This window comes from Helicoverpa zea, chromosome 30 (assembly GCF_022581195.2).
Source record: "Helicoverpa zea isolate HzStark_Cry1AcR chromosome 30, ilHelZeax1.1, whole genome shotgun sequence".
Lineage (NCBI taxonomy): Eukaryota > Metazoa > Arthropoda > Insecta > Lepidoptera > Noctuidae > Helicoverpa > Helicoverpa zea.
In genome coordinates, this window is record NC_061481.1 from 2,483,929 (window position 1) to 2,496,766 (window position 12,838).

At 41.9% G+C, this 12,838-nt stretch overlaps 1 protein-coding gene and 1 long non-coding RNA gene across 20 annotated transcripts in view; one reads left to right on the top strand and one right to left on the bottom strand.

Moving 5' to 3' along the window:
- Positions 1–12,838, top strand: part of LOC124644475 — a 179,006-nt gene that overhangs the window by 147,284 nt on the left and 18,884 nt on the right. For 3 of the 19 annotated variants that reach the window (XM_047183875.1, XM_047183866.1, XM_047183869.1), the window contains exon 1: positions 8,796–9,079. The exons of 5 other annotated variants lie outside the window; for them this stretch is intronic. Coding sequence is in view for 3 of the 14 variants with exons in the window: in XM_047183851.1 (XP_047039807.1) it covers positions 942–1,159; positions 1,979–2,017 (257 nt within the window). In the remaining 11 variants the exon portion in view is untranslated. Of the gene's footprint in view, positions 1–941; positions 1,160–1,978; positions 2,347–8,042; positions 8,344–8,794; positions 9,092–12,838 lie in introns of those variants that run through there. 11 more of the 19 variants (XM_047183851.1, XM_047183848.1, XM_047183865.1 and 8 more) reach the window with 8 other exon arrangements.
- LOC124644485 lies at positions 1,850–7,224 on the bottom strand. Its single transcript, XR_006986075.1, has 2 exons — positions 6,735–7,224; positions 1,850–2,578 (listed from the first exon to the last, which is right to left on the bottom strand). It is a non-coding gene; the product is annotated as an uncharacterized LOC124644485 (long non-coding RNA).

Genomic DNA, 12,838 nt, shown 5'->3' on the forward strand with positions numbered 1-12,838 from the left:
GATTACTAGCTTGAAAACAATTGATAATGTAATATGTATAGCCCAGTATTCATGGTAAACATTTTTTTATAAATAAAGTTGCATCAACATATTGCTGAGTTGCTGATAATACTACGTGTTGCAGAATCACTACATAATATAAAACAAAATCGCTTTTTGGATGAACCTAAAAGACAGACAGTGTTGCTGGGGAGTTTGTTGCGCCACTTCTTCTTCCCAGCAAAAACACATAGAAAGTGGCAAAGTATAGTTATCGGACGAATCTTGAGCTTTGACCTTCACGCGCAGAAGTAATTTATTGGGTCCCTTTTATGGTATGAAGTGAGGCGCGAGGGCGGGCTAAAGCGGTGATTGGCCCGCAGTGCATCGCGTCATAGCCGTCACTCGGGATTGGTTCTTTGCTAATAAATCACTTCTACGCAGATGAAGGTCAGAGCTCAAGATTCGTGCCGATAACTATACTTGTTTCTAGCAACATTCTTGTCGCTCATCAACAATAGGGCTAAAAAAAAGTTTATCATGAATACAGGGCTTAAGGGCGACTGCACGTGCTGCTGCCGCTTCGATATAAAACTTCTTTCTCCTGCCCTGTTCCCAATTTTACTTGGGGTCGGCGCAATATGTCATTTTCTTCCATTTTCCCGTCACTCGTCATACTGACACTCACTCCCTTCCTATTCATATCATCTTTCAGGCAATCCATCCATCTTTTCTTAGGTCTTCCTCTTCCTCTCCATCCATCTACATTCATACTTAGCACACACTTTTTGCATGCGTATCATCCCTCCTCATTACATGCCCATACCATGACAATCTTCGATATAAAACGGTTTCATGTAAATACATACAAACCAGTAGTGCAGCTGCGGCCGACTTCATGCAGTGGCGGCTAGCATTCAGAACGCACCATTACGAGTTTAATGCCTTTTGTAATTTTGTAGAACATGAAAGCACTACTTTACATGGTGAAGAAGACAATTGTAACGCGATTACGAAGGAAGAATTAACCAGACGAGTAAAAGAGAGGCTTAAGGTATCCAAATGTTGTAATGTACCGGACTTGGCCAAGGACTTTGGTGTCACTACTGAACTTGTACAGAAAATTATTGATGATACTGGTTTAAAAAAAGGTTATAAAAGAAAAAAAGGCTCCCCTCAGGTAAATTTATTTATTATTTTTAACTATAATCTCCCAGGTCGCCTCCAACAGGTATCTGTGGAGATCTAAGGGAGAGGCCTATGTTCAGCAGTGGACGTCCGCCGGCTGAGATGATGATGATGATAATCTTCCGAGCCTATTCCCAGCTATGTTGGGGTTGGCTTTCAGTCTAACCCTGCGGTGAGTACTACCAGTCTTTTACAAGGAACGACTGCCTGTCTCACCTGAATCCAGTTACCAGGGCAACCCAATAACCCTAGGTAAGGCTGGTTGTAAGCCAAAGATGAGCCGGGATCTACAGTTTAAGTGCCCTCCAAAACAGTTATTGGTGTCCAAGATATACTTAAAAAGTACAAAAGTTGCTTTGGTACTTGCTGATTCTAGAATCTTGATACTTGATACTTGAGAGGTTGGTTCTTTACCCACTAGGCCACGACGACTTATTATTATTAACTTATTATTTTTAACTTTCGACGCAAAAAAGGGGTGTTATAAGTTTGACCGCTGTGTGTGTCTGACTCAGCTCTTAAACATCCAAACTAATATTATAAATGCGATAGTAACTCTGTCTGTCTGTCTTTTCTTCACGCCTAAACTACTGAACCGATTTGTGTGAAATTTGGTACAGACATAGTTTGAAACTTGAGAAAGGATATAGGATAGTTTTTATTACAAAAAAAAAAAAAAAAATATTCCGGACATATAGCGCCATCTATTGGTCAAATCAAAAATCTGCTGGTAGTCACTATTCCACGCGAACGAAGTTGCGGGCAATAGCTAGTTCTTTTATAATTAATCTATTTTTTAATTTCTTTACAGAATCAACGAGGAGCAGGGAAAAAGAGTAAAGTCTCTTGAATATAATGGCAGAACTATCTCTGAAATGTGAGTGATATACTCATTCATAGAACGTTCAACTGCCTGCCAGAAAGTCTTGCCAAGGGGTATTGGGTTGCCCGGGGAACTGGGTTGAGGAGGTCAGATAGGCAGTCGCTCCTTGTGGCACACTGGTACTCAGCTGCATCCGGTTAGACTGGAAGCCGACCCCAACATAGTTGTGAAAAGGTTTGGCAGATGATGTTACGATGCATGCGCTGTGCAGATAAATGAAAAAAAAATACTGAGTTGTTATCTGTTAATGACAATGAGTGAGTTTTGTAATAAATATTGTTGATTTTAAAAGTGTATTTATTGGTTTTATTTATTGATACCCAAAGATTACCAAACTGCTGGATAGCGTAGTATAGTTATCGGCACGGATAATGAGCTCTCGGCGGAAGAGTGGGGATCGCTTTGCGCACTGTACAACAGGGGGGGACAGTTGCCTACATCAAGCTTGACGATTAATGAAGCAGCGCCATCTTCATTCCTTAACGGTGAAACTTATGTTCTGCTTTGTCTAATCAGCAATAGATGTCTCTGTAATAAAATTCTAAAAGTCACATCTTTTATTTTTATACTTAGTTAATTTTAGTTAAATTAATTTTAAAATATATTAAACGCAGTTAATCGCAAGCCGACCCCAACATAGTTTGGGAAAAAGGCTCGGAGGATGATGATGATGATTAAACGCAGTTAATCATGTTATAGTTCGGCCATTCAGAGAATGCGTTCCTGACACGTCGCGATTGAACTGACGACGTAACTTTGCAATGGCGTTGCAGTTACGATAAAAATATTTTTGCTGGTTGTTTACCGTTTTAACAATTGAGGAGCATTAAAACAACATTATTATATCAATAATCAATGAATGTTATAATTTTGTGCCAAACTGAGTGTCAAATAACTTGGTAAACAATATTTTTCTAAATCTATACTGCGCTATTACAAGGTTATGTCAGCGGTTTATATTTTGTAGTGCTGTGCTAAAAATAACAGGCAAGTATCGTAATCTGTTCTTATACAGTTATAATATAAAATAATACGTTTTGATTTTCTTTTTAAGAATTGGAAAATAATGGACTATAAGACTTAATTATAACGTTTATGAAATATAAAAATAAAACTATGACCAAACCGCATTTTTATACTTAGATTAAAAATGGTAACCCCAAATGGCGTTATGGGCCGCCATTTTGTGACGCTAAAACAGTCGTCCGTTGTCGTTTCGTGCGCATAGACCACGTTTTTCAAGTGTTTTCGATCTGTTTTTATTTGATTACCCGGCTTTTGTTAGACCGAGATATCAGGATTGATTCTGTTATTGATAATAATATAATTATACATGTGGGCGAAGATGATGATGAAGACACCACCTCCTCAAGCAAATCGGAGTCTGATTAATATTCTGTTCGCACATTCAATTCAATGTACTTGTAACAAAGAATAAATAAAACAATTTTATTATATGAATATTACCTTTTTTTGGTTTCCACTTAAATAACTAAAATATAAAACAAATGATTCCGCCAATTTAAAACGAAAATAATCTTAAAATAATGCGGCGGTTCATTTTGAAGGAACGGTAACGAACTCAGTGTTATGTTGTGCCCATCACTAGTCGTGACTAACTGATAGGTGTCAGGAACGCATTCTCTGAACGGCCGAAGTATAATTTACAATATCTTAAATTCAATAAATATTATGGAAACAATAGCAACACTGCCCTTATATTCTCCTCTGATTTTAATGTCAATGACATGACACATGTAAAATCAGGCGGTTTAATCTTAGTACAAAAAACTGGGGAAGGCACTGGTTACAATGACAGCAAATCACGAAGTCATCAAATAGTCCTTAAGCGTTCAAGGAAAGGTGTTTTTTTACTTTGTCGGGTTATATTGTGACGTAGTTGGGTATGTTATCTACTAATGATAATAGATGGCACTAAACTAAATCGGAATCGAACTTTTGGAGAGACAGATTGAATATTTTCTACTAAATTAGTAAATTATTCTATAATTTAGGGCTTTTATTTATATGGGCTTTTATTTACGAGAGAGTGGTGTAGGTCTTGGGAAAGCCTGCACTATCTTAACTGTATCCCAGGCGATGCAGCATCCGTGGAGAGGTCACTTCACCCACTACAGCTATGCTGTGTGGAAAACAACACGGGGAGTGGCAGTGACCGGTTATAAGTCCAAGCAGATAGACGTAAGCGCGGACGCCAGGGGTCACTCTCGACAGTGGGAGGGTCCATCGAAGGCCCATTGACTAGTTACCGCCCGCTTCAAGCCGGGCAGCCCCCGGCCAGTAAGGTACTCGTCCGTCTCGGTGCTGGCCTGTTTCCCTTGGGTGTGGGAAGCACTAGTATAACTAGAGTGTCGGTGCCGTTAACGATTTCACCTGTGGCAAAAAGAAATAACAACAATAAAAAAACTCCGAAACGCGAATCCATGCGCTTTGGTACATGGAATGTCCGTACTATGAGGACAGGCTTCTCGGACACCTCTGGAAGCTCTGATTGCACTCAACATCTGCGCAAAACTGCGGTAATAGACGCGGAACTTTGGAGACTCAACATAGCTGTAGCAGCTCTTCAAGAAACCAGATTACCTGATGAAGGTTCGTTACGTGAGACCAACTACACGTTCTACTGGAAAGGAAAGGAATCTTCCGAAAGTCGCCAACATGGAGTAGGATTTGCTGTAAGGAATGACCTACTCAGTGCAATAGACGATCCTCGAGGAGTGTCGGAACGCATTATGACGTGTCGTTTAAGCACAAGCAGCGGCTTTGTCACCTTAATATCCGCTTATGCACCGACTTTAAAATCTTCTCCCGAATCCAAAGACCTTTTTTACGACCAACTATGTGAAACGCTAAGTAGGGTTCGGTCAGGGGATCGCCTAATTATCCTAGGGGATTTTAATGCACGTGTGGGTCAATCGCATGCATCCTGGCCAGATTGTATGGGTAGTCACGGTGTAGGGACATTAAATGAGAACGGACAACGTCTCTTAGAATTCTGTTCGCAGAATCTGCTTTGTGTAACCATTACCTACTTTAAAGGAAAGTTTATGCACAAAGTGTCCTGGAAACATCCTCGCTCAAAACACTGGCATCAGTTGGACACCATATTGACTAGAAAGAAGAACTTGGGGGACATTCTGCACACTCGAACATTCCATAGCGCAGATTGTGATACCGACCACTCACTCGTCGTCACCACGGCATCTTTTTGCCCCAAAAAGATACATTCGTCGCAATCTATAGGTAGTAAAAAATTGAAAGTACCAACGTCAACATCCAAAGATGAGATAGCTTCTTACCAGCAGCTAATTAAAGAAGAATCAGCTTCTTGGGATCCTGACATGTCAGCCAGCGAGGAATGGGTTAAAATAAAATCTATTCTCACGGAAACTGCGGCAAAAGCATTCGGCTACAAACCTACATCAAAACATGACTGGTCCCAAGAAAACATCGACCATCTTCAACCATTTCTGGATTTAAAACGTCAGGCGTCACTGAACTATCGACAGAATCCGACAAGTACGACACGCGGCGAATTGTCTAAAGCCAAAGCAGACCTCCAACGCAATGTGCGCTTTTGTGCCAATTCTTACTGGTTGGAACTTTGTAAGAGTATTCAGAGTCATGCTTCAACTGGCAACTTTTCTGGCGTATACTTGGTTATTAAGAAAGCGCTGGGCCCTTTACCAAACAAAACAGCTCGCCTAAAGGAGGCTGACGGCTCTTGCATCTTAGATGCGGATCGGCAGCTTCATAGATGGGTAGAACACTACTCAAATCTCTACTCTCAACCCATTGGTGTAGAGCCCGAAGCAGTTCAAATGTTCCCCGAGTTACTTGTTTGCACCGAGCTCGACGCTGTACCTACAGTTGAGCAATTTATTACCGCTATCAACCAGCTAAAGCGTGGTAAAAGTCCGGGAATTGACGGTGTTCTAGCTGAAATTATCAAGGTGCGTTGTGTGGGCCCTATACTCTACAACTTTTTTGTGAAATGCTGGGGCCCGATTCTCCTAATTTTACTTAAGAGCCATTCGATTGACGTTCGACTCGATTCGACTGAGATCCAATCCCGACTCGATTACGATTGAAGCGTATGTGGCATTCCGCTATTTTTTCTTTGAAATAAACGTTTTTATCCTTTTCTGTCATTCAATAATGAATCATTTTATCTGCAAATGATTTACGATTGCAAAATGATTGTACAGCAAACTACCGTGTAGACCAAAATCATCAAAATAGCAGACCAATCGCACACCAATCAAATGTCAATCGAATACGATTGGTCTTTTATTAGTAGCAGAATGCCCGATATGGTTAAAACTGCTGTTACGATCATATTACGATTCGATTTCTATTCGATTTTGACATTATTAACTTAGGAGAATCGGGGCCCTGGACATCGTATGCTAAACAGGAGCGGAGATTAAACAACTTCCATATGCGCTGTCTCCGGCGCATATTGGATATTTCTTGGAAGGATCGAGTAACAAACGAGAAGGTGCTTAGTATGGCGTGCATACCTAGCATAACCGCACTTCTTAAACAAAGAAGATTGCGCTGGCTAGGGCATGTGCAGCGGATGGAACCTTCTCGTTTGCCAAGACAAACTCTCCTCGGCCAAATATCAGATTATTAGAACACAAGTTAATTAATAACTTACCGTGGGGCTAACCGACCGTGTGTGAAAAGGAGTCCCGCCAATGATATTAAACGTACAAATTTTTAAACACATATGACTATGCATGGGAAATATTAACATAAGTTCATTTTTTTTTTTTTTTTTTTAATTTATTCTTGGCCATAGATACAAGTCTTTCAGCCGAAAACATGGATAATTTTAAAATACTTTTAAATTACAAAGAAAAAATAATCTTATACCTACTTATTTGCAATACAATACTCTTAACTTAACACCTTTTTATATTTTTTCTACTGTGTTACATATATATTTATACAATGTCTTATAAAACTTCTTGTTGGCAAGTAGTTCCTGAACTTGGCGGGGAACACTTTGTTGAATTTCTTCGGATTCAAATTCATCATTAACATTACCTTCACATTCACATATTTCACTTACTAAAATTAAACGTTGGAAATTAAAATTTGCACATTTCAGAACAATATGATCCAGATCAGCAACTTCAGCATCACAGTATTTACATCGGCTATCGTTATACAACGTTATTTTTTGTTTATGCGAAACCTGATACACCTATCTAGTATTTTTATGTAAAGAATCTATGTACGAAATTTCAAAACCGTATCATGAAAAATCACAAAGTTATAAGCTTGTTAAGTTACGGGACTGTCCGTAAAAATACATAATCACCACAAAACGCACACATGCCGCGCAACGCGATAGCACTGTGCGCTCGCGCCCGCTATGAACTCGCCGTGACCTTTGTTGTGCGAGAATAAACACCTATTTGTGGTGTCCAACATTCAAAGTTTTTTAGATAATTTTGGGAAAAAATATAACATGGTGTAAAAACTATTGGAATCGATTCAGTTACTGATTCTGAACAAACTATATTCAGGGCCCCGATTCTCCTAAGTTAATAATGTCAAAATCTAATAGAAATCGAATCGCAATATGATCGTAATAGCAGTTTTAACCATATCGGGCATTCTGCTACTAATAAAAGACCAATCGTATTCGATTGACATTTGATTGGTGTGCGATTGGTCTGCTATTTTGATGATTTTGGTCTATACGGTAGTTTGCTGTACAATCATTTTGCAATCGTAAATCATTTGCAGACAAAATGATTCATTATTGAATGACAGAAAAGGATAAAAACGTTTATTTCAAAGAAAAAATAGCGGAATGCCACATACGCTTCAATCGTAATCGAGTCGGGATTGGATCTCAGTCGAATCGAGTCGAACGTCAATCGAATGGCGCTTAAGTAAAATTAGGAGAATCGGGCTCCAGGTTTCGCACAAACAAAAAATAACGTTGTATACATTTATTCTGTTCAAGTGAGCTGGCGTTAAGCAGTGTCCTAATCGCATGCGAGTTATAGTTGTTATAAATCTTCTATTAATATATTCACAATTATTAAACCATGGTTTTGTTCGTAATTCTTTTTGGATATCTGCATACCACTTGCCTTTATGTTCTAGGGTTAGTTTCCAGTAGTCATTCCACAATTTACGGTTGATCTCTTTGATGTGGCTGTGGTAATCGGAAAATGGAACCTTCACGAGCTCTGTCTGGTCATCATAATGTTCCCAATGTGTTGCAGCGTCAGCAATTTCATTTCCGGGTATGCCACTGTGCGAAGGCACCCATACGAACTCTACATTAATAAACTTATCCAGTAACTGTTTGGTCTTAACTCTAATTTCATATAATATATAATTAAGCTTAAAAGACATATTTACATTGTTTAAAGCAGATAGTACACTCTTAGAATCCGAAACTATGAGAATTGTATGTACATTATTTACAGAATTTGCATGTTGTAATGCACAATAAATAGCATAGCTTTCTGCAGTGAAAACGCTACATGCTGCATTTAATTTTATACATTTAGTAAAGTCCAGTTGTGGATCATAAAATGCTGCCCTTACATTATGATCTGTTTTAGAGCCATCTGTGTATATAATATAATTATCTGGTTTATAACATAAGTTCAACATATTTAATGTGACTTAACTTAAATATAAAATGTTGCAGTGGTAGAATTTCAGTGGAAGTTTGTGTATATATAAACTGGTAACTTTTACCTCAAATGGCGGTTGCTATTGCAAAAGTTATTTGTGAAATAATTTCATTAATTTCTTTCTGTGCTTCGTTCGTTATGTATTTTTGCTGTTGAGCTGAACCATAGTTCCTCCAGCTACTCCATAATTGTGACGATTGTGTGTGTGAAAGGAATTTTGTGATATTATACCAAAACTGAGATAGGACTCCTGTATTTTAGTGTTAATTGTTATTATAGTGTTTAGTAGCATTACTAGCATCTGTTTTGGTGCACCATGTCTTCGGACAAGTACTAGGTAGGTAGGTAGGTATGTATGTTTTATAAGTTGTTAACGATGGAATTAGTTTTTGTTATTTTATCTTTTGTATTTTTTACCCTTTGATTTTTGTTGTAATATTTTTAATTTCATTAAACTAATAAATTGACCAACGAGGGCGAGGCTCGTACGCATTCCGAACTCCTTGCAGTACTGGCTGCAACTAGCTGTTTACTTTTTAGTTCGTCTTTTGTTTTCTGTTTTTGGAGTTGTCATCGCGCCGTCTCGCAGCGAGCCGCCCTCTCGTTTTTCTTGATTTCTTTAACTAGTTGTTTTCATTTTAAGGCCGGGTTTTCCCTCTTTCCCGGTGTTTACCGCAAACTATTGATACAGTCCACCTCCCACCGAGCACATCCGTTGGTCCTTCGAGCCGGATTGATCCAGCAACTTGGATGCTTCGTACACCGCGAACTGAGAAAACAAAATGGTGAACACGCGAAGCGCGGCGCGCCGGGAACAAGAGATTGAAAAACCTACGCCTACTAATGTAAAGAAGTCCGAGGCTAGCAGAAGACCATTGGTAAAATCTCCTTCTGCGAGGTCTTCAGTGAAGGCGAGGAGGGCACGATTGATACTCGAGGCGGCGGAACAAATGGCGCTTCTGAAAATGGAACTCATTGAAAAGAAGCTGGCTGCCGACCTGGCGAAGCTGGACAGCTGCGGCTCGCAGTCGCTAGCTGATGGTGAACCTGGTGAAGAGGAAAATGCGTCTCGGATCGAGGAGTGGGTGAAGACACAGCGCGTCACTAGCTGTCACGACGATGCGCTGCGCCCGGCACAACGGCAAGACGCTGTCTTGCAGCAATTGGATAACGCCGGCCCATCCCAGCTCGGGAACGTGCAACCAAACCAGAGCGGTACTGACGACGGCACTATTCACATGATGGCATGTGCGCTTAAGGACCTCGCCGCCGCCACCGCAACCACCAACGCCAACCAGGCAGAAACTAAGCTGCTTAACCGACTGTCTATGCCAAAAGACTTACCGAAGTTTGACGGTGACCCGCTTGATTGGCTACAGTTTAAGCAAGCATATGAAGAGTCTTCTCAAGTCTGCAAGTTTAGCGACCGAGAAAATTTATGTGACGTCACTGCGTGCGGACAACCGCATAATCGCTTGCTGCACTACGTGTCGACCGCTGCCGCCGAAGTCGTCGTCGCCCCAAGCACGGCGACTCAATCTAGCAGTGTACCAACTGAAGTGGTAACTCACGTTAACGCCAACCACAACGAATGGTCAGTGCGGTTGAAAGTGGTTCCCGTACTTATTCACGGACCTAATGATGCATTCCGTGCAAGTGCACTTCTTGACGACGGCTCCAACGTCTCATTGATTAGCGCATGGGACAAGAACGAGCTAGTGTGTGCGGCAGAACTAGTGGACTTAATCGTGTCTAACAAACTCGGTGAGAAGATTCATGTTAGTGCGCGTAGTGTCAACGAACTGAGTTTGCCTGAACAAGGGTCAGTGAACTTTAAGTGCGAGACCTATGACCACTTACGCGATATTAAGGACGATCTGTGTGTTACGTCACAAAAACCCGATGTGCTTATAGGGCAAGATAGTTACCATTTATTGTTACTTTTAGAGACACTAGTAGGCAAGCCAGGCGAGCCGTGCGCCCCCCGCACACCATTGGGTTGGTGCCTGCACGGCAGAGTACCGGGTACTCAAACTCAGCACACCACGTTGTGTGTGTCGGACGTCGCGCCTGTTGTCTCCGCGACCGACGAGCTGGATGACGACGTGCCACGCTACTTCACGCTGGAGCCAATGGGTGCTTCACCATCAAAGCATCAGCTGTCGGCTAATGACCTCGTCGACCCTACGAGTGCTACGAGCAGCGCTACGCCCGTAGCAGACAACACCAGTGCTACGCCGCTGTCGACGACGTCGCTCAAGCAAACTATTATGAAGCCGACTAAGCTAAATATAGCAGATATTGCCACACGAGAAAACTACGATTGCTCGGTGTTACAAGATGAGTGGCTACAGGGACCTGCCTTCTTGTATAAGCATCCGGAATATTGGCCGCTAGATGTCGTTGAACCTGCGAACAAAGAGTTATTAGAATGTGTAACAGTAATTGATAACACCATAGAAACCTGTAACTTACCTGTACCTGAATCTTCACGCTTCTCTTCATGGCTGCGCTTGCTACGAACAACAAGTCGAGTACTTACCTTCGTTGATAACATTACCAAGGCCATCAATAAGAGAAAACAGATAGCTTCCACCTGTAATCTGAATGATGACGTGATGGACAGGGCTGAACGCTTACTAATAAAGCACTCACAAGCTTTATCATTTGGAAAAGAGATTAAGCTACTTCAAGCGTCTACGGCACTACCTACTTCGAGTAAGCTACTTACCTTATCTCCGTACCTAGATGAGCACGGAGTCCTGCGATGTGGAGGCCGCATCAACGCTGCCCCTGAAATAACTCCAGACGTTAAACAACCTGTTGTACTAGATGGTCGCAGTCACATTACTCAGCTGATTGTGAAGCATTATCACCAAAGAGCTTTCCACGGCCACCAGGAAATGGTGGTAAATGAGCTGAAACAGAAGTACTGGATTGTACGTATTAGACCTATTGTTAAACATGTTATTTCAAAATGCATGCTATGCAGAATCAGGCGTGCACAGCCTCGACCTCCTCGAATGGGAGACTTACCTGAGGGACGATTGGCGCATCATCAGCGTCCCTTTACCCACACTGGAGTGGACCTGTTCGGACCTATGGAAGTGACCATAGGACGCCGCCGAGAAAAAAGGTACGGCGTGTTGTTTACCTGTCTCACCGTGAGAGCTATACATGTTGAGCTCGTAGGAAGCCTCAATACCGATGACGTCATAATGGCTCTCCGACGAATGGCAGCGAGACGCGGGTGGCCGCGACACCTTTACTCGGATAATGGTACTAATCTGAGAGGCGCCGACAAGGAGTTGAAGAAGTGTGTCTCCGAATTGGTTGAGAAACTCTTAGCTGACGGAGTACAGAGTTACAGCATGACCACTAAATGGACGTTTTCCCCCCCTGCCAGCCCACATTGGGGTGGGGCATGGGAGCGACTCATCCGCTGCGTGAAAAACGCACTGAAGGTCGTGTTGAAAGAGCGAGCACCTCGAGACGCTGTTCTACAAACTCTCATGACAGAGGTTGAAGTGATGGTAAATAGTCGGCCCCTCACCCATGTGAGCGTTGAGCCGAACACTGACGAGACATTAACACCCAACCATTTCTTCCTTGGCTCATCCTCAAACCTACCGACTATGGGCACCTTTGATGAGTCAGATACATTCTTGCGCAAACAGTGGAGGATTGCTCAGTAGCTGGCTGACTCATTCTGGCGACGGTGGGTGAAGGAGGTGCTGCCGCACATGCGTCCGCGAAAGAAGTGGCAGCAGGAGCAGAGGCCTTTACAAGTGGGTGACCTCGTTTTAATTGTCGATCCCGCATCCCCACGAAACGTTTGGCCACGCGGCATAATTCGAAGAGTGATGCCAGGCCAAGACGGCCGCATCAGAGTCGCCGAGGTGCAAACAAAGTCGGGCATATTGCGACGACCGGTAGCACGAGTTGTGTATATAGCTATCGGGAATGAGTGCTGACGCACTGGGGTGGGGGATGTTATCGATGGAATTAGTTTTTGTTATTTTATCTTTTGTATTTTTTACCCTTTGATTTTTGTTGTAATATTTTTAATTTCATTAAACTAATAAATTGACCAACG